Source organism: Myotis daubentonii, chromosome 2 (genome assembly GCF_963259705.1).
Source record: "Myotis daubentonii chromosome 2, mMyoDau2.1, whole genome shotgun sequence".
In the NCBI taxonomy this organism is placed as follows: Eukaryota; Metazoa; Chordata; class Mammalia; order Chiroptera; family Vespertilionidae; genus Myotis; species Myotis daubentonii.
Window position 1 is genome coordinate 99,439,615 of NC_081841.1, and position 22,066 is coordinate 99,461,680.

Genomic DNA, 22,066 nt, shown 5'->3' on the forward strand with positions numbered 1-22,066 from the left:
CTCAATGACCATCCCCTCTCCCACCTTGGCAAGTTCACCCGGAACGTGGTATGATCTGACTTTGCTGATGCAGGAGTGTGAGGCACTACAGGGCAGTGGCTCTGAGACCCTGATGCTCCCAGGCACCCAGCATAGGGGACCCTGCAGGGGATCTCTGCCAGGGACAGCCTCACAGAGAGAAGTTCATTTGTGTAGCTTGGGGAGAAGTCCTGTCACCTACCTGAAGCCACAATCCCCTATGACTAATCAATCTGCCCACACAGCCTCGCCCAAGGTCAGCACCCAAAAAGTGCTGATTTGATCTTAATTTGGTGCTTTGCAAACAGATCAACACACCTGAGAGCTGAGAGTAACTCAGCCGAGAGGGTGAAGGGGACATGAATCATCCTGTATTTCCCTTTGATCCATTTCCTCCAGTAACCAGTGCTCAGCCAACAGAGCACCCAGGATACAGTTGCCCTAGGCTCCCACCATCCTCCACTCCCTTCCGCATAAACGGGAGATAAAAGCCCCATGTCACATCAAGATACATTATCTGTCAGAGGCTGATAGTGGAGGAGTGACAGCTCCTGCTTCTGTCATTGCTAATGTGGAAAGTTATCATTTGGTAATGGAAGATTACCATGGACTGCGTCCCACCATGGGTGCGTGCACAGGAGCCAATGGGAAGAGCAGAGAAACTGCCGCCCCAGGTCAGGGTTGGTGGATTGGCTGCAGCAGTGGCCTGTCTTCCTGAGAGCTGGCTTGTCCTGTCTGCTTAGCAGTGGGAGCCCTGTCATGCCCTTTGTCCCTTGCTGTTCAAAGGCCTGTTTTCTGTCTGTGACCATAAACACACCAACAAGCCATCCCTTCACCCTGAAAGGTACCGCTTTAGAATTCCAAGTAACTCTGCCTCCTTTAATTCTTGTCTGATGTGGCTTATAAAAAAAAATGTTGAGTAACAGCCCCAAATTGGAGGCTTTGAGGGCTCTGCTCTTCAGGATTACATGAGCGGACGGAGGGATGGTGCCTCTGGTGACAGCCACAGGGTTCCAGAGAAGGCTTATGCTCCCGTGTGATGGGAAAGAGTCTGTCCTCTTAACAGTCCTGGCGCCCGCCCTGAGTACTGGGCTGTTCTGCATTCGGGTCACTTTGTATGTAAGCCTCATTGTTGTGGGGGCAAGACTGAAGCCTGGTCAGGAACAACAGAGTTTTCTAAAGGGAGTTGCTTAATGGAATGGGGCTCCCCTGGGGAGATGGATGGAATTCTTAAAAACAGAAGGAAAAATGTCAGTGTTGGGCTGGGCTGAAGGCAGCGAGAAGAGAGAAAGCTGGACAGGGGAGGGCTGGCACATTTAAGATTTGTTTCTGTCTTAGCCTGGCTATTCTGACAAATTACCACAGACCTTGTGGCTTAGACAGCGGACATTTGTTTCTCCCAGTTCTGGAGGCTGGAGGTGAGAAGCAGCATGGTCAGGTCCTTGGTGAGGGCCGTCTTCCTGGTTCACATCTTCCCAGTTGTCTCCTTGCAGTGTCCTCACACATGGGAAGGGTGCTAGCTAGTCTCTGGCCTCATGTAAGAAGGCACTGATCCCATTTGTAAGAGCTCCACCTCATACCAAATGACCTCCCAAAGGCCCATCTCCAAATACTACATATTAGGATTGGGGTTTCTTTCAATATGGGAATTTGGGGGCAACACAAACATTCGGTCCATTGCAATGATCTTTCCATATCCCTAAACTGGGCCCTGGATTCCCCTGTAGCCAAGGGGGTGGCTCCATCATAATCAGAGAATCAGGGCACCCTAAAACCTGGGACAAAGGGATCCCCAGGTCACTGAGTCTATTTCCCAGCCTCTGGGCAGAGCCTCGTATCCTCCAGGCCTGCCTTGCCCCTGTCAGGGTTGCTGGGGCTGTTTCTAAAGGCCCTGTCCCCTGTCAACTGGTTTGTTTTCTAAAGATAGAAAAGGGCAGATCCTCCCTGCTCACAGTTTTTACAGGTTCACTGGCTCTTAGGGGTACATGCAGGTTTCAACCCTCTCTCAGGACAGAGCATGGGAGAGGCTCAGAGGCAACATAAGGGGAACTGGGAGAACAGTGGGCTCTTGGCCTGGAAGTCTTTGGAATTCTGCCCCTGGGACAGATGACGAGGGCCTGCCCTGTCACTGTGTCAGAGCTAAAATCAGATGGGGCCAGATCTGGTCCAGCAGAGGGTGTAAAATGAATCAGACACACAAGTTAATTCTTCATCTTCTGTTTCTTGTCTGTCAATGCAATTTCTAACTTCTGAGAGAGGACAGGGATATTTCACGATGTTTTACTTCATGTACTCGCCTCTTCTCCCCTTTTTTCTTCAAATACATCCAGAGAAATGTCAGAAATATCCTTATTTTATGTCTCTTTCAGTGAGGCCAGTAGCCAGCCCAGCATGAAAGTCAGCAAATGGTTAAGAGAGAACCAAGACTAAAGCCCCAGCTGCTGTGTAGGACCAGAAAGCTGCATACGTTTAAGTCTTGAAAAGGTCAACTGCCTTCTACCGGGCAGAGGTTTGATTTCATCCATTATGTGGTCTTTGGCATAATGCTCATTTCATTCACTGGCTGCAGTGGAGATTTATGGAGTAAATGTTATCACAAGCTGAGACTTAATGAGATCTCAACTGTATCTCCTGGATGTCGTGGAAAGCAACCGTTTTGGTAATAAATAGAGAACGGCATCTAATTTGTAAATTCCTCTTTCCGTTGCTAAGTTTAATCTGATCAGTGAAACTGAAGGGAATTGTTGATGACCCCATATTATTTTCCATGCCTTACTCTGGCCAGGAAACATTATTCCTAACGGAAATGGCATGTTGCTCTGGCGAAGGTAGGGATGACATTTGTCATGAGGCTAACCCAATTATTGCATATTATAAAACATGTTTAGACCAAAATCTATTTAAAACCAGAATGGAACTGAGGCCCCTTATTGCTCTGTTACTAGTGTCACTGGTTCATAGAAGCAAAGCTATAGAAATCTGTAGCAGTGGCCATCCTGAAGGGGCCCTCCGGATGTGATTTCATCTTGACTCCATTCAGAGTTAGGCTGGATGGGCCACCACGGTGCCCAGCTTGTGGTCACAAATGACCTTTCCTGAGATGGCAGAGAGCAGGTTAAGGGGCGAACACAATCTTTCATGGGTCCTTTTTTAGTTTAGGGTTCATAGAAAGAATTAAAGTGACACAAAAGGGAGGCTGATTTAAGCACAACAAAAGGGAGTTGTGCTTAAATAGTTTTTCATGATCAATCCTAATTAAAGATTTTTGCAAATTATCTTCTCACAAGTTGCTAAGCAGGGACCATATCACAGTAAGTTGCGGGGCACACAGGAGTAACTTCATGAATATTTCATGAAAGGACTGGCAACAATGATGAAGACATCAGGACCCTGATGGCCCTCCAAGGAACATGGTGGACTTAGCCATATAGGCCTCGAGAACACATAGATCATCTCCAATAATTGTTTAGATTCCACATGATCTTTTAGATGCAAAAAGTTATCCTGAGGGTTCTAATAATTTGTTCAAGGCCAGACAGCCAATAGTAGGGCTATCTGATGATAAAGGCAGCAAAGAGGTGAGCATAAAATACCTGCTGATAGGAATGTGAGATGGGGGTGAGAGGGAAAAAGAACCTGGAAAAGAAGTCAGAAGACCTGGTTGGCTCCTCATCTCAGCTCTAATACTCTGTGACCTCAAACAGCCCCTTCCCTCTTTGGACCTCAATTTCCTAACATGTAAGAATAATACTCAGGTAATCTCTGGTTTTCTATAAATTCTTGAGCAGTCTGATCCTGGGACTCCCTCTGGCACTGCCTTTGTCCAGAAGTGGTGTGTGGCTGGGCCAGGGAGAGAATGTCCTCATTTGCAGACACTGGCTCTCTCCTCTTGGCCAGGCAGCAGGTGGCGACAAGAGAGAAAATGTCCTCTAAGGAAGGACTCTGGACAGCCTCTCTCCAGCATCCTGCAGCCTGCCTCTTCATGCCCTGACACTTCTGCCTTTTTCCCAGAGTCAGTGTCCTGAAAACTTTGCCTTTGCCTGGAAAGCACTGAATGGTAGAATCTCTCCTCATCTCAGGTCTCCAATATGCATGACCCTCCTCTAAGCCCACCCCCTTCTTGAACACTCTGTGGTAGGAACTCACCAGGTCACAAGAAGCCCCTCCCATTTTTGTGCAACTCCAGTTCTTAGAAAACTCTTTGCTTTCCTGAGCTGATACCTGGGGCTGTTCAACTTCCACAAGCTGGTCTGAGGTGTCATGGGTGCAACGGTGTCCTCCCAGGGGCGCTGCTCATTGTCCTCGCTTGGCTAATGACTCCTGCTAATTGCTTCTCCTCTCTGCTCTCCCTCCTGTCTTACATTCCCATTTGAGATCATTGCCCATTTCTTCTCATTGGTCCTCCCAGTAGCCCAGGAGGAAAGCACTGAGCTGTTAAAACAGTGTGTCCTTCCCAAACATGGAGTCAGTACTGAGCAGGGCCCTGCCACTCTGGAGTCCTGACTGGAAAGTACAGCTTCCAGGCCAGCGCTCTCCTGCCTCTCTCCTCCCCAACCCCTGGTGATGCCGCCCCCTTTCCTCACCGGTGCTGACCTCTGTGCTTGGTCCTTCCCATCTGCAAGGAGGCTCACTCTCCCAGTTTATTATTGGAATTAGAAAAAGACCACTGTTCCTTTCTGCTTTCCCTAAATCAGGCAAAGGCCTTGTCTTCAAACCTTTTCAGCCATCAGATAAGGATTACTCCTGCACTGACAGCAAAAGAATAGAGTTGCTCAAATCTGCCCAAGGGCCCCACGCCCCTGCTATACAGACCCAGTCACACTTGTCATCATGCATCCCGCAACCAACAGTCCCCTTCCTCACAGGAAAAGCCTGTACAGTATCCCACCCACCAGGACCAGGACTCCACCTCACCACGGCCTCTGTTCCTTTCCTTCCTTCTGGATTTCCTGGGTCAAGAATCCTCAAAAACTCTCGAGGAATCAGGGGGAGCATTCACATAGAGGCAGCCTACACCCCGCAGGAGGCCCAGGTGAACCCAAGGTCGGCCTCCCATCCCAGTCACTTCTGGAACATTAGCATTCCCACTTCCTGCCAGTGCCTCCAGGCCTTTTGCTTGTTGAAGACTGTGGTCCCTATTCTCTATATTTCAAAAAAAACTTTTCTCTTCTAAAGATAGAACAATCAGCCTCTCCAACAAGCCCAACCCTCCTGAGACATTATGGAAGAGTTCTAAGATTAAGGAAAAGAGGGAGGGGAGGGTGGAGGGTGATTAATACCTTTGATTCAGAGTCAGTCTGGAGAGGAAGAATCTGGAGAGGAAGAATCTGGAGGGAGAGCTGCTCACTAGAGAAATACTATGTGTACCGGTTGATAATGCAGATTTTTTTCAATAGATGGAGTTACACATATGTGGATATATATGCGATTTGATATGTATGCTATTTTGTTGTATTGACAAAAAGCTTCAAAACTTCATATGTCAAATTTTCTGAAGGGGTTAACATCATAGATATTTTTACACTTAAAAATGTCCAATTTCGTGCCAAAAAAAGAGCATTTGCGGGAAGTTTTAATTCATTACTTTACTAGTAAAAGTGATATTGTCCTACATTAAAATCCACCTATTCTGGCACATTTCATTTGGAGTTGGTTTCTCCTTCTCTGTGCCTGGTTCAGAGTCACCCCAGCTGCTGTGGCATGAGCAGCCACTGCCCACCGTGGTCACATGTTGGCCCTTCCACTAAACAGCACAGGAGGGAGGAAGGAGCCTTGAGGTGGCTGACTATGTGCATTCCAGTGCCTGGTCTGGTGAAACAGTGAATGAATGAAACAATACTAACCCTGGCCCCATCCCAGACATGCGCAGTCCTACCCCACTCTGAGGGTGAAGGAGTACAAGAAAGCTGAATGAGGTGTGTGTGCCCGAGTACCCACCAATATTTGTGGTACACCTCCTGTGCCTCCAACAGAAGTTACAAGTCAGCAGTTCCCATGTGGCTGCCCGGGGAGGTCAGTTTGGTGCCAGAGAGTGGAACAGAGAAGGGCAGGGGTCGGTGAGATGAGACCAGGAGAGCCTTGACTCTCCCACCCATTCCTGAGCGACAGTCAAAGGCACATGTGGCTGGGGAAGCAACAGGGAATAGAGGAATGGGACCTGTGTCCTGGTCCTGGCTCTGCTCCCTTGACCTCAGTTTCCCCTCTAGGACTTGTGAATGAAGACACCTTCCTGGCTGTCTCCCCAGGCGGTTGTGAAGATTTACTGAAGTAACTTACTGAGCATGCTCTAAACCACACAGTGCTGTACCCATTTCTAATGAGCGAAGAACCCTGTGCACAGCAGTGTTCTACACTACACGGCACAAACGGTGCCTGTTTCTGGAAGAAGATGGCTCTGTGGTTTAAGAGGCTTCATGAAAACAGTGGGCTTGCAGAGGAGCCCAGGGGAGTTCCCAGCCAAGCAAAGACCAGAGGGAGGTGCACAGTCCCTGGCAAGCACCATGCACATGTCAGGCCCTCCACAAAATGCGGTCAAACCAACGCTGACAAAGTGTGGCATGTTCTGGAGGCCATGAGTAGAGCTGAGTGCCTGACCAGAGGGTGAACGCTGGGTTGAAATAGGAAAAGGTTGGATGGGTAGAGTGAAACTGAATTTCGAAGGGCCTTGGGGGAAAGCCTGAGCATTCTGTGCGGTGACAGTGATGTGATATGAAGAAACAGTGCTAAGGGGAGACTCATCCATCCTCTGAGAGAATTCAGTAAGAGCTTCAAGATCTGCTTCTCTCTGGGCCAAGTCCCTGCCCCTCACAAGCAGTCAGCAATCTGGGGTTTCCTCATGCAGAGCTCCTTGCTTATAATGTCCAGTTTCTTTGTTTTCTAAGGTAAAAAAAAATCTTAGACATCTCCTCTCAAACCCCCAACAAATGCTGGGAACCTTTCAATAATGAGCAACTCCTAGTCTCTCAAGGAAGCTAGGCCATTTGGAAATGTTTCTTATATTAGGGCAAAATTCTCATTCTTCAATGCCTATTCCTTATGGAACTACTCTTTCCTTCCTCGTGGAAAGATAGATGGTGCTGAGGTCCCCCGGCCTACCATATCTAAATTAAACCTCTCCAGCTTCTTCCTAGACCATGGTGTACAGCCCTTCACCATCCCAAAATGCTGCCTCTGGCTGCTGCCCCTCTCTGACCATGGTCCTGAGCTGTGACTGTCTGTCCTAACAAGGTTTGGCCAATGCTGAGGAGAGGAGCTCTGCCTACCTGGGTCTTTGCCAGCTAAAGGACTGCCCAGTGAAACACACAGACCAGGCACACTGCATCCTTGGTCTTGCAACCAGGGGAAGAAGAAGGAAAATAACAAATGCAAGCATCCAAAAGGCAGAGTTGAGAGATTAATGACAGGAAAGGACTTGCTGCAGAAGGGGACACGCTGATTGGTATTCTGACAGCTGCCCATAAACTCATTCATGAAACTACGGAGCGGAAGAGGCACCATGGGGCTGGAAGCTAAAGTGACTCACTTCACATAAAAGCCATTAATGGAAGCAGCCTAAAAATTTAAGGCAGCAATTGATTTGGGTGCCGGGAGGGCAAGGCTGAGACGCTGCTGAAGAAAGTACTGCTCCTTGCTCCAGATAGCTCCCCGCCGTGTGAACTTTGAGACTGTGCTGGGCCGTGTAGGACCGTCTTGTTGGAAATGTGACCTGGGCCAAAATTATCTTGAGCAGCAGAAAGCAGTGAAGTAGAAGACAGAGACCCACCCCCCCCCCAAAAAAAAGAAAAGAAAAAGAAAAATAGTGGACCGTGAGCTCTATATAGCTGTTGTCAACAACTCACCCACTGTGAAACTTCTGAATTTCAGACAAGGGAGGGAGCCCTGGACCTATGCTCAGCCCTGATGACCAAGGGTGGGCTTTCAGCCTCTCCATGATGTAAGTTAGTGACAACTGAAAAGAGGGATCATTGATGGTGGAAAGAGGACTGGACCTCTACCACTAGCCAGCTGTGTGACCCTGGACCAGTCACTGAGCCTCTCTAGACCTTCACATTCTTACCTGTAAAACGAAGGGTTGGCCTATCCCTTCCAGCCCTGCAGTGCAGGCTTAATGGAAATCTGTTCTGTAGTGGGGAACCTGAGCCACAGAGGAGTGATGTAACATATCCAAAGTGGCAGAGCCAGGATTCAAATTTGGGCCACCTGGCTCCAGCCCCTGCTTCTAACCACACTGCTTCCTGCCTCCCCCTTCCTGGCAGGAAGGCCCTGGTCAGGATTATAAAATGAGCAGCTTCCCTCCGGACCTCCAGCTGCACCTTCTGCCCCTCTTCTCCCCCTGCAGGTACAAGCACATCTGCGGGACTCTCTTCTGATTAGGAAAGGCTTTTATGAATTTACCCAGTATGTGTAGTAGCTGAGAGGGCTGACTTGGCATAACATCCACCTCTGTTCAAATGCCGGATCTCATTAGTTGCTCACTTTGAGTAAGTAACTCAATTCTCTAAGCCTCCATTTTCTGATCTGTAAATTGGGAACATACAATGGGGACAGATGACCCCTCGCAGGGTTGTTTTGGGGCTTCAATCAGTTAATATGTGTTAAGTGCATGGAGGAGTAGCTGGCATGGAGCAAGTGATCAAAACACTGAGCTGTGGTTGCTATTAAAATAGAAATGACTGTATTTGCTGAGGGACAAGACCCTAAAATGAAGGAGTTACCACAAGACATCACTGGATTGAGTTGGAGAGGGATTGGGGACTCAAATCGTTCCTGTTCCTTTCATGTCATACCACATGGGTGACCATCTACTGCTAACCCTGGCCTTGCAGACCAGAATAATGTCCTCTCTCCAACCTAAAAGTTGTTTTGTGCCTAAAAGAATTGGATTTCCAAAGGAATTCTACAAATAGAGGCCCCGTCATCTACATCTAGAAGCCCCTGTCACATCCCCAATGAATGCGGTGAGCTGTTTTTTCTTGGAGGTGTCAACCCTCCTGTGTGATCAGATGTCCTGTTTGCACCTAGTCCCAAGGGCCTGAGAATGTCCATGCTGCCCTGTCGCCCCTAATGAAGGTGAGGTTGGGATGGCGAGGGGCTGTTTATTTGATGCAGCCAAACCTCCTTCCCCTGCCTCCTCCTGCCACTGCCCACTTCCCCTCGACCCCAGTAATAACTGAGGTGGCCTGACTCAGTGGCACCACAGTTGTGGAGAGATGTTTTCTGCCTGGGAGCTAGGACTGGATGTTTATGTCCTGCTGAGAGCACAGCCACTCTCATCTTCTTCTCTGGATTATAGCTGCAGATCAAGGGCAGGCACACACGCCTCCTCCCAGTTTATAGCAGTAATAATAATTATGGTGATGGCACATCATGCTTATATTGTGCCTTTTTAATGAGGCCACTTTGTTTGGCTTCTTAATATTTAATCCTGTTTTATATTTACTTTCTGATGGCTTAAAATCAGCCAGGCTTTAATTGCTTATGTGGAGGGTGCCACGCTGGGCCTGGGCTGCAGCAGTTGTTGAGCCAGCTCTGGAGGCTGGTGGCACCTTTCTCTGTGACCTTCCACCCAGGCAGGCTGCCGTGGCTGGAACCGTTTTGCTCTCTCTCTCACCATCTCTTTCCTTTTCCCCCCTGCATTTGCTTTTCTCCTGTCCTGATCTCTTTCTTTCCCTTATAAGAGATCTATAATTCATCACCTAGTTCAATTTATTTATATAAGAGATGAGGAAAATGAGACCCCAAATCATCATGTGACTTGGAGCTATTTATTGGCAAGGCCAAGGAACAGACTACCTGGCATTTACTAGACTCCCGTACAAGGGAGATTCCTGAGACCCTGAGCTGGATGAAGACATGCAAAGAGCTTCACCAGCAGCTTGGGACTCCCCGTGGCCAGGGGCTCAATCTAACAAAATGTGGGAAAGTAGTAGGAATAACTGCCCAAGCTGGTTTTTCAGCAAGAGAAAATTAAATTTGATAAAATGTGATAAAGTTCCTTTGAAGAGAGTCTCCTGGGACTGTAACCAGAATGTTTGATCTGTCCTGCCATGGGGCTAAAGCGATCCCTGTGCTAATACCCTACCTCACTAGTTCTTACCAGTAATTTAACCTGCAAATATGGATGTAAGCCAAGTTATTCTGGAGGTTGCCTGATGTAGCCGGGAAAGCCTGGGCTGCGGGGCAGCCATTCTCTGGCTATTAGCTATTAGCAGTCACCTTCAACTGTTGGACTAGCCTTCACCTGTCAGTGGGCTAATACCGTATACCTTGCCCACACAGGTAGCTGTGGAAACTGGTGATTTTAGGAAAGACTAATGAAAATGCCGGCAGGGCTTAAGGAGTCAGCAAGGGAGGCAGGACCCTGAGGGCAGCACCTGGAGGGAGCTATTATCACCACAGGCCTGAAGGGACAAGAAAAGAGAGCAGTTTTCAGAAGTTTGAGTGGTGGTCATGACAAAAGGGTCACATGGCAGACCTGTGGCCCTCGGCAACAGAGGCAGCCAATCTGCACCAACCCGCAGGCAAGCACCAGGGGTGGAGAACCCAGCCTCACTCACCTCAGGCCTCAATGATGTCCATCCTATTGGTGCTTCCGAAGGCCAACCCAAAAGTTTACAAGCTCCCTGCAGGATTCAGGGCGTGGGGGAGAGGGCTGGAGAGTGCATCTAAAGGACAAACCTCGTGAGGTCTAGCATACAGGACTGCCCTTAAAACTCTGTGAAGATATAGTGATATTATTATAGCTTCACATTCTGTATCACTAGAGCTGAAAGGAAATCCAGAAAATTCTGACATAAAGTCTCCGGCCTTGAAAAAGTTAAAATTTAGTTAGATACAGAGGTCTAATGCTTACTCAGCAAACTATAATAAAAACAGATTAAAATTAATGGTAATATTAGGAAATACTCATAGTACTTATCATTGTACAAAGTTATTTTATAGATGTTTCACTTAATTCTTGCCAGAACCTCTCAAAAGGAACAGTATCGTTATCATCTTTTTACAGATAGGAAACCTGACCTCAGAGAGGTTAGATAGCTTCCCAGAGTTACACAGCTGGGAGAGGTGGGATTGAACCTTGAATTCAGGCTTTTATTTGTAATTCCCAGGGGTCGCCATATTCCTGGAGCTCAGAGGAGGGGACATGGCAGCTGGTGGTCCTGAAAGCCCCACACACTGGACCTGGGCCCCCAGGAATGGGCCCATTTTGATTAGCTTAGGAGCCAGCACACTCTTTGTCTGAAGGATCTGTTAGCGAGTATTGTAGGCTTTAAGGCCACATAGAGCTGCTGCTGCAACTATTTGACTCCGTGGTTGGAGGGTGAAAGCAGCCGCAGGCCACACTTACGCAGGTGGGCATGCTTGTACTCCGCGAGACTTTATGTTTTTGGAACCAGTGGCAATCTGGGTTTGGCCCAGGGGCTGTAGTGTGGGGGAAACAGGCAGGCACTTCTGGAGGGGATATGATATAGGACAACATAACTATACTAATAAAAAGATAATATGCTAATTAGACCAGACATCTTCCAGACATCCATCCAGATGTCCTTCTGGACAAAGCCACGGTGGCAGGGGGCCGAGGCAGAGGCAGTTAGGGGCGATCAGGCCAGCAGGGGAGGGCAGTTAGAGGCAACGAGGCTGGCAGGGGAGGGCAGTTAGGGGTGGTCAGGCTGGCAGTCAGGGGAGCAGTTAGGGGCGATCAGGCCAGCAGGCAGAGGTGGTTAGGGGCTATTAGGCAGGCAGTCAGAGGCATTTAGGGGCGACCAAGCAGGCAGGGGAGCAGTTAGGGGCATCAGGCAGGTAGGCAGAGTGGTTAGGGGCGATCAGGCAGGCAGGCAGGTTAGGATCCAGTGGTCCTGGATTGTTAGAGGATGTCCGACTGTCGCAGGGATCTGGCCTAAACTAGCAATCAGACATCCCCCAAGGGGCTCCAGATTGGAGAGAGTGCAGGCTGGGCTGAGGAACCATGCACGAATTTTGTGCACTGAGCCTCTAGTATGTATATATATATATATATATATATATATATATATATATATATATAGCCCAGAGGTTGGAATAAAGATGGCCCATTCAGGGACAATGAACAGCGTAATCTGCACCAACCCTCATGCAAACACCAGGGGAGTGTGCGCTCAGCCTCACTCATCCCGACTCCGAGGAGAGTTTCTCCTGGAAGTAACAGGAAACAAGAATGGGTAGATAGGACTTTAGTAGTTCTGTTGCAAGGGCAGCCCTAGCAACAGAACTACAGGAATTTATTCTCTAACAGTTCTGGAGGCCAAAAGTTCAGGATAGAGGTGTCAGCAGGGTTGGTTCCTTCTGAGGGCCATGAGGGGAGGGTGTGCCCCAGGTGTGTCCCCACTGCTTGTAGATGGCCCTCTTGTCCCTATGTCTGCACATCATCTTCCCTCTGTAAGTGGCTGTGCCCAAATGTTTTCTAATGATTAGGATACCAGTCATATTAAATTAGAGCCCAACCTCATGGCCTCATTTTAATTTAATGGTAATTATCTCTTTAAAGACTCTATCTCCAAATACAGCTCCGAGGTACAGGAGTTAGGACATTGCCATGAATTTCTGAGGGGGCCCCTTCAGCCATCAAAGATAGGATGGAGCCAAATTTCAGGGAGTTTTAGATTCCAGATTAGAGTCAATAAGGTAGGAAATTAGGAATACTTTTGCTTGTTAGATATATCTCTGATTAGTACTTTGAGGAAATGAATGCTTATTATACCACTCATCTGCCAAAAAAGATAATAAAATTGGTATCCTCCAGTAAATGGCAAAATAAGTACTTCCGTCCCACCAAAGAGTGCAGGGAAGCCTGGGCAGTGGGTCCCAGCAGGCTGGCCGGCCAGGATTCAGCCCCTTTGCTCCACAAGGCACTCCACAGCACTGGAGGAGCACAGGTTGGGTGGAAAATGCCTTCATCTACTGCTTGGGTGTCTGGCCCTGATGCTCTAACCCTCTTCCAACTAGAGGAAATAAATTATTGACAGCAGTCAGTAAGCTCTCTGACCTTGGCTAATGAAGTTACCAGCTGAGTTCCAGGATGAAGATGGCAAATCACAAGAGAAGCCAACCATTCTTGCTGACAGTCACAACAGGGCACTGCAAAGCCCCATCCCCATGACAAAGTCAAAGCTGTTTAGCATGACCAATGGAAGGAGGCGGATTCCTCCATCTCTCTCCACATTCATTCCTCATTCCCTCAATGGAGTTTTGCTCTATCATCACGCAGCCAGTTATGATGCATAAAAAGATCTGAGACAGAAGGCCTCAAGAAGCAAGGCCAGATGTTTTACATGTGGATGGTTCTTTACAGTATCTCCTCCAGCCTCAAGGATGGGAAAGATAGGAGGAAGGGAAGGAGAGGAGGAGGAAAAAGGAGTAAAGGACAGAATACCTAAGAAGATTTTGCTTCCGCGTCCTCTGAGGATTGATTGCTAAGTAACTTAGTGACTTGCATTATCTTGATCAATACTGAAGGTGCTCCTACTCTCAAACCTTGGGCCCTTCAGAAGTCATTTTTTATTCATGTAAATGAGTTTGGCCATCTTTAGGCACATGTTGCATCATGTTTGCATTAAGATGGTTAAATGAGATCTAATTTTCTTTTATGGGAAGCATGAGTGTTAACATGGAGCAACAGCCTGGAGCAGACCCACTCCTTAGAGATTTGTCTTAAACCCCAGAAGGATCTGACTGGAGACAATTGTTAGTTTTCTGGAGGATCCTGTGCTCTGAACCTGTTCTTTCTCTGTGGATCACAGCAGCAGAAAGGCTGGCCAGCTGATCTATGCAGCCGTGTTTTCTAAGCACTGTCTGGTATTCAATGGAGGATTCCTAAATTTTAGTGAAGAAACCCTCAAAAGGTTTGCAAACCCAGATATACCAGGAAACACCAATCTTAATAGCAGTTTAGACCTATGTTCCTCTCCCTGTATGAGTCATTTGATTTCCAGTTTCAGGAGATTACCTCCTGTCAGATGTGGCTTATTATACCGCTGGTATCCACACAGCTGTTCTCCAAGCAGATCAGGGGAGACAAGAACTGTGCACCTCCCTCGAAACACAGAAATTGTCCTACTAAGCACCATTCAAGCAAGAGTTACCCACTAGAGTAGATGTTTGGGGAAAAGACGACATTAATTCAAGATGTAGTCAGTTTTTGGCAAAATGGTGTCTGTACTCATTGTAGCCATTGGTGATATTATCAAATATGTAATTATGTATCCACCCCCTGCAATGGCAGCTGTTAATTACTCTTTCGTGAAAATACCATTTTTTTATTTTTTTTTGGAATCTTCTCAGCAGAAGCCAAGGGACAGGAGAGCCCAGAGACCCAGATTTGATCCACAGTACCTATAACAGTGAAGTTTAGAAAGTCAGAAAACCAGCTTTCTCTCTAGTGGTCTTCCTTGGCATTCTTCTTCCTAAATCCATCCAATGATGCACAATTCATTCCACAGAGGGTGCATCATCATCACATTGTCTGCAGACGAGCAGGCTCAGGCTTCACTTCTCAGGGCATGCAGAGTGCTGCCTTTAAAGGTGAGGTGTCCTTGGATACCTAGCTAGGTTCATCGCCATCTTTCTGCCTTGATTTCCCACCAGTTCAAAGGAGGAGTCAAGTTGTCCATCTTATACCCAGAATTCACGTCCAGCATTTATAAATCTCAACTTTCAACTGTTCGTGAACTCTAAGAAGGAATCCAAGTCCATCTCTCTAGGGTAGCAAGTCCCTCCAAGAAGCAGCTATGATCCTGCTGTCTAATCCCTTAGTAATAGGAATACAATTGCTTCCTCACCCATCTTATTCCTTCACAGGCTTATGGGATGAACTATCATAGGCACTAATATGTTACTGTACTGTTCCTTCCAGGTGAGGTATTTTCATTTCAGCAAGAAACCTTCAGATATAACTTCACCTAAAATAGCAGGTCTAGTGGAGGGAGATGATTAATTTTAAATATATTTTTATTGATTTCAGAGAGGAAGGAGAGAGAGAAAAATACAAACATCAGTGATGAGAGAGAATCATTAATTGGCTGCCTCCTGCACATTCCCCACTGGGGATCGAGCCTGCAACCCCGGCATATGCCCTGACCCGGAATCGAACCGTGACCTCCTGGTTCATAGGTTGACACTTGATCACTGATCCACCCTGGCTGGACAAGGGAGATGATTTAGATGCTCTTCCAATCACTTGCCAACTTTGCCTGCATGAAGGACCAAACCTGGTCAAATTCAATTATTTTACCAAGCTTTTTCTCTTGTTTTGAAAATTATCAGCAGTTATTTCTGAAGTTGGACAAGATAGGACAATATTGATGCCAAAGCCTAAAGTTGGATGGGATGATGCTTCCATATAACCGGTCACAATGTTCATGGCTTTTCATCATTGGCCAGGGTTCCTGTATCCCCAGACAACTGTGTAAACAGAGATTTGGTGACTGGCAGCCTCATGTTTATCCCCTCTGAATAGAAGACCCCTCATGAGATGTTCACTTGAGTGACTGTTATTCTAAACTGAGACATCTTCTTTTCCAGAAGAAAAGTCATTCATGTCAGCTCCTCACTCTCATGCTTTTTTCAAATAGGATTTTTCAGAAGTTAAAACGCTACAGGTTGTGACGTGTCTGCTTATTTCAAGTTTTGTCTTTTAAATATGTGTTTGGGAAATGGACCCTCACCTAGATTAAAATAAGTCTGACCCTTTTCTATCATGAGCCAGTCTTCAATATTCTCACTAACAAATAGCATTCAAGGATGTTCACTGAACATCATCTGACTTTTCAGGCAAGGGGATGAGATAAAGAAGCATCTAAAGTTTGGATTGACTTTCCCTTCATGCTCTTTCCTGAGACTGATGGGGCCACCCATCCATTCCTCATCAGGACCCTGCTTCTGTCCATGAGCGGTTGGGGATTTCCCACCTCACTAGTCATCGGTGACTATGCCTCATTCCTCACTCATCCTCAGCACCCTCCATGGCACAGTTAATGCCAGTTCTATCAAAGGTGTGGGAAAACTGTCTTTCTTGGGAATTTGCTAATGCATTTGATATCTAGATCTCAGAGTCCATTGCAGAATACAGAACTCCCCCTGTTCCACTCGCAACAATCATTGTCTTCACACTCTCACCAGCACCCTCTCTTCAACTACAGTCCAGGCCCAAGAGAAGCTCACATAATTCTTTCTTATATACAAACCTCCTCACAAGACCACCCATTGACCAGTAATTGAGCAACTTCTTTGCTGTTTAAACCCATTAAAAACTGATACATATATCTTTGGGATGTGATCAGGCCTGTGGCAGTTGGTAGGTCTTTACTGAATGACATTGAATGATTGAATTGGACAAAGGGGCAAGTAGATCCACAGTTGCTTTCTACTTGCAAGTGTCCCAGTTGTAAGTGGGGATGGAGCCCTTGAACCTAATATAGGTGGGGGAGGGTCCAGTCAGGTGACTGTTGGGTGGGGGTGAAGGAGGACACCAATGCTATGGTTTGATTTTAGCATTTACACTGGAGCCTGTTCAAGGGCACCTCCCACAGAAGTCAGCAGGGATGCATGGTGACCCCTCCCTGGAAGCTCTCTCCTCAGAGCCACTAACCAGACACACCAGTGTAGACTGAAGCCTCTGCTGCAGTAATTCCTCCTCCCCAATGTCTGTCATTTGTTTTGTATCATTAGTTCACGTGATTTGGGGTTTTGGTTCTATTTTATTATGTGTTATTATTTGTTTTGGTTTATTGATTTTTACAATTTTCAGTTTATTTTTTGGAGATGCAATGGATGTTCTTTGTGAAAGCTGAGTTCTTTGTTTCTTTCTTTTGCCCGTGGCTGACTGCATGCTCACTATTGATGTCTTGTTCCTGGTTCTTGAAAATGACCATCTTGTCTGTGAAAGGAGGAGCTGCAGCAGGCTTGCTTGATCAGAAGAAAGGGAAGTTTGCTTGGTTTAGTCACTCCACAGAAACCCATGGTAACGTTCCCTGTGCTCTATGTGTTAATGTGTGTTGCTACATACCCGACTGGATGGGAGGGTATTTTTCTTGATGGCTTGTGATGCTGTGATCGTGTGTGTTTATATGTGTGTGTATATATTTGTATGTATGTTTGTGTTTTTGTAAGGGGGTGGTAATCTGTCTCACTCACAGCCACTGCCTTGTCATCTCTTTGTATAAAGTCAGCAGACATAATAGTCAGCAGCTAGTCCTTGATGGAATCTTTCCTTTGGGTAGTGCCAGCCAAGATTAAGATCACTGTAAATGTAATCTTGGTACTGGTACAGGCAGTGCCTTGATTTAGAAGATAATATGGTTCCTCCTAATGCCCAGGCCTGCCTACTCCTAATTTGGTTGTCTTTCCATGCCCAGCACCACCACCATCACACCACTCCACACCTAAGGGGCACTCTGGGAGCAGCATGTCATGGAAAGTCAGAGAGCTTTCTGTACACAACTCAGCTCTTTAAATAACGATGTTGGAAGAATTAAAGGGACCTCGGCCAGAAATCGCTGGAGAGAGATGGATTAAAAGACTGAAAGCTCTTCTATTATATTACTTCTTCATTAATGTGGATGGACTAAGGAATTCTGAAAGTCTTACCTTCCCAGTTCCCAGGGCTAAAACCATCCCTAAGGTCTTGTCTTGCTCCCCAGTTCCCCAGACCTTGGGCTGCAAGGAGAGTGTAAGTGCTGTAAAATTCAACACTGTCCTTGGGCTATTCACCATGTTCTGATGATGTCCCTGTAGCCTGATTTGGCTTTAAGAACCTCATCTGGTCCTAGAGTGTAGGAAAGGGAGTTGGTCAACATGGGGACAATCTAATGAGCATGGCACAGAGGGTCCTGACGCTGGTGCTCCAATCCAAATTCCACCCCAAACCCTGTGTGACCTTGGGCATCTGTCCCTTCCTTGGACCTCGTTTTCCTGTCCTGTGAGGCGAAGGGCACAAGTTAGAGCTAGATAATGTCTACAGTCCCATCCAGCTCCAAGTGTCTATAAAATGGCATCTAGATTTCTTATTACCCAACTTTATTGAAAATGACCCCAAGGTGGACAGGTTGCTCAGATGTGACAGTCAAACACATGGTAAGTCATGGGCTTTCTCTTTGTATCTTCGGTGTTCTTGAAATGAGTCTCTTCCCACTCGCCCATCTTGTGTTCATCCACAAGAGAAGAAACTGGGGAAATCCATATAACCAGTAGAAGTCTTTTCCTGGCTGTGGTGGCCCCATGGGGACTTGTCACATGGTGCCACATCACCTGATGCCACACCCTCACTAATGCAGATTCTCTGGCTGCTGAGGGCTGTTGGTTTTCTCCCCACATGAGGAGTGTGTCCTGCAAGGAGAGCTGAACCAGGGCCCATGCTGTGAACAAAGGTTGGCACAAATAAGGAACTCACTGATAATGTCATATTAAAAGGGTAATAGAAGGTAGAAAATAAATCTCTTGAGTTAAATTCTTACTTGGAATAAAAAATAACAATAAAAGAAATGGCTTCTTCTAAGCCATCAAATGTGCTCCAAGGAGAAAACTCCTGCTGGTTTCAAAGCTCAGCCCTCACCACCTCAGGGAGAGACTGGAGATGGCCAGCAGGTCAGCGCCAGTGGAAGTAGGTGGTTTATATCCCAGGGCAGCCTGTGGAGGTGGGAATGTCCCGGCTGCTGGACGGAGACTGCGTGCCTGCAGTCGAGCGTCAGGCCACAGTAAACTCGGCGTGGCGACTGCTCCTTCCTGCGGGCTGCAGTGCCAATGTGCACCTCAGTGCATGGTCTGCGCAGGCTCTAGGCGGCAGGTACTGTCCCAGACGTAACAGACTCAGGACCCCGTAGGCACAACAGAAAGGAGGCTTTCCGCTAAATCCATCTAGTAGTTCATGCAGGCGGTGGAGATGCCTTTTCTACAAATAAGCAGGACCCTATGTTTGGGAATGGAGCCCCTGAGAATGGGTGGGAAAAGGTAAGAGAAATAAAATGTTTTCCGAAAAGATCACCTTTTTATGGCAAGTAGTGGATACAAATGGACAAGCTTGCACAGCTTCTCTGAGGGGGTAGAGTTGAGGGTGGAGAAAGGTCCAATGGTGAGTGTTTTGACTATGTCTCCTATAGAGTAAATGATCCGATCTCCAGGTTCCCTTCCACATTCCCACGGTTTAGAGTGCCCTCAGCAACATGACGTACCCTAGATAAGCAGCAGGCATGTCACTCCCTCATGGAAACCCTGGACCTGGCCAGGGCAGTGCAGGGCCTCAGCCTGCTCCCAGCAGCACCCCCACCCTCACCAGCGGGTGCTGCAGGCTGCCCTCCTCCTGAGACTGGGGAACTGCACACTAATGCTCTTCTCTCCCCTTCTCCTCCCGCCCTCATGCCTTGTTCTGCATCCCTTTGACTCTTGCAGTGAGCATGCCCACAAGTGAGACGGAGTCTGTCAACACTGAGAACGTGGCTGGCGGTGACATCGAGGGAGAAAACTGTGGGGCCAGGCTGGCGTGAGTAGGCACTTCCAGCGAGCACAGGGGCTGGGCTTTGCTGAGGGCGGGTAGGGAAGCTGTGTCCTTAAGTCAGAATGGGGAGGGGGGAACTCATTACTGCAAGGGGTGAGGCTGGAGAAGGGGGCAGAGGTCAGAGCATAGCAGGAAGCAAAAACCTGCTCAGGGAGCCAGAGCAGAGGGTTGGGGTGAGTACAGCCCTAGGCTGAGTATTGAGTCTTAAATTGAGACCGCTCCTCAGTTGGTTATTGAGCTCCTTTCCATCACATCAGAGAAATACAGACAGTGTGAGGGGTTGAGGGTGGCTCTGAAGCCTCTCTCTTCCCAGCCCCTCTCACCCCTTTCACAGGAGACGGCTGTGTTAGGCCCCTGGGTGCGGCTCACCTCTCTTTCCATTCTGATAAAAGTGACCTGGAAGGAAAGCATAAGAAAATACACTGGGAGATGATAAGCATGGTCCATGTTGGCATCTCCAGGTTACCCATCTAGTGAAGGGAAGCAAACTGTAGTTCATAAACTCACCTGTGCTCAGCCTGGACTACACTGGCTCCGCTAACACGAGCCCCAGCCTGCATGTCCAGGATTTCCCTCCCCTGGTCAAGCCCCAAGCCCTGGCTTCCAGAGCAGACTTTGGCCTGGGATGGAGCAGAGCCAGGTGTGAGCAGAACAGCTCGCAGGTGGATTATCGCAATCACCCATCTTAGTTCACTCTTTAAAATGGAAACTGTAGTCCCTGGGCAATGTGCCCCTCAAAAAAAAAATAAATAAAAAAGAAGAAGAAGAAGAAAGGAGAAGAATGAAGAAGGGAGAAGGGAGAAAGGAGAAAGGAGAAAGAAGAAAGAAGGGAAAAATGGTTTACCTGCTAAAAATAAGTAAACTGCTGGCTTCATTACCAGTGTCTTAGAAAGCGGAGTTCAAAGGATAAAGGCTGCGGGGTCACAGTGACCATGAGCACAAGGACTCCTCTGGGCAGAAGGGGCTCCACTGTGGGAAGTGGGGACGCTTCCTCCTGCCTGGGAGGCGTAGGAACCGTCAGCTCCGCCGGACACTGAAAGGCACCGAGAGAAGGCGCTGAGGAGGACCTGCCTCAGATGAAACCACTCCATCACCCTCCTCTCTGAAGTGGCGCAATGGTGTCCCCATCCATTTTAAGAAGTTAGTGAGTCTAAGCACAAGAATGGCCCCTGAGCCAAAGGAAAAAGGACTGGAGGCCCAGGCACCAGCCAGCCCTGTGACCTCCATCCCTGCACTGCAGGTTTCTCAGCACTGCTGGGGCGCACTCTCATCCAAATGTTGTTAAATATGGTGCTAATTATGTTTTAAGCGGCAACCCAAGCCTTTTTTCCTTCTCTTCTTTTGGAACCAGACAAAACAAGCAATTGCATTTCTCAGTCAGCCACACTAGAGCAAGGCAGAGAGCAAGCCTTCGGAGTCCCTCAGTGCTAGGCCTTTCTGAGGTCTTGACCCCAAGGGAGCGGAGAGAAGGTTAAGGACCCTGCAACTCTAGATGTTGGGCATGGCCCAGGCACAGGCCAGGAGGGACGGGCACTGGCAGCAGGAGGCCACTGGAGAGCTGAGCTCTGTTGGAAGAACACGATGACCCCCACAGAGAGAGCTGGCAGTCCCTCTGGTGCAGCTGTTAATGCCTTGAGGATAGGCTCTGCAGCCTTCAAGAGCTCTGTAGAAATGGTCCACATTTATATACCTACGCTGTGCATATAAAATATCTGGTCACGGTGCCAGAATTATAACATGTACTTAATAAATTATGGTCTTTCCCTATCTCTCACCTTCCCCCCTCAGACAATGATGGGAGGAGACTTCCTGGTGGGAGAGGTAGCGTGAGGACAGGCCAGGGCCTGAGAGTGGGTGGTAGTGAGGAGGCAGTGAGAGGCTAGTTGTGAAGGAAGATGAGGTCTGGGTAAGGATTTCTATGTAGTGAGAGGCTAGGATGAAAATGGTTCCTGTGGGGCAGCGGCAGAGAGAAAGGGCCTACAATGTGATATTTTGGGGGAGAAGGAAGGAGGGAGGATAAGTGTGCAGAGGAAGGAGCCATCGAAGTTTGGAGGCAGAACATGATAAGGATGCTGAAGTGCCCTGTGAAGCAGGCCAAGCCGAGGGACCACGCAGGCAGCAGGATGTGGAGGTCCGAGGTCCAGCTCCAGCTCCGGGCAGGGAGGAGTCACACGTTTGAGGTTATCAGGATAAAAACTATTCCGAGGTCATAGGCCAGGGTTGTTCTTAGGAGAATGGAGGCAGAACCTTGGGACACAGACACATAGAAGAACAAGTAAATGAAATAGGTGAAGTGGTGTTAGGGGTACAGATCTCAGCAGTCGCTTGGAAACCACTGAAGGAAGAATTTCAAGACACAGCCATCCATCTGTACACTCAGTCAGTAGTGTGCCCGGTGTGGAGCTAGCGATGGTGACGCATAGCAGTCAGTAGAGCAAATTGACACCCTCTCACTAGAGCTCATAATCTGGTGTGAAGTTGACATTCATAAGTAAATAAGTCGTTAAAATTGGAGTAAGTGTTAAG

General features: G+C 47.8%; 1 protein-coding gene across 28 annotated transcripts in view; it reads left to right on the plus strand.

Annotated features, from left to right (window-relative positions):
* CACNA1C (calcium voltage-gated channel subunit alpha1 C) overlaps nt 1–22,066 on the plus strand; it is a 616,430-nt gene that overhangs the window by 456,791 nt on the left and 137,573 nt on the right. For 16 of the 28 annotated variants that reach the window (XM_059683989.1, XM_059683990.1, XM_059683995.1 and 13 more), the window contains exon 10: nt 19,435–19,525. In XM_059683989.1, coding sequence (XP_059539972.1) covers nt 19,435–19,525 — 91 coding nt within the window. Of the gene's footprint in view, nt 1–16,936; nt 17,012–19,434; nt 19,526–22,066 lie in introns of all 28 variants that reach the window. The other 12 variants (XM_059683972.1, XM_059683977.1, XM_059683978.1 and 9 more) reach the window with 2 other exon arrangements.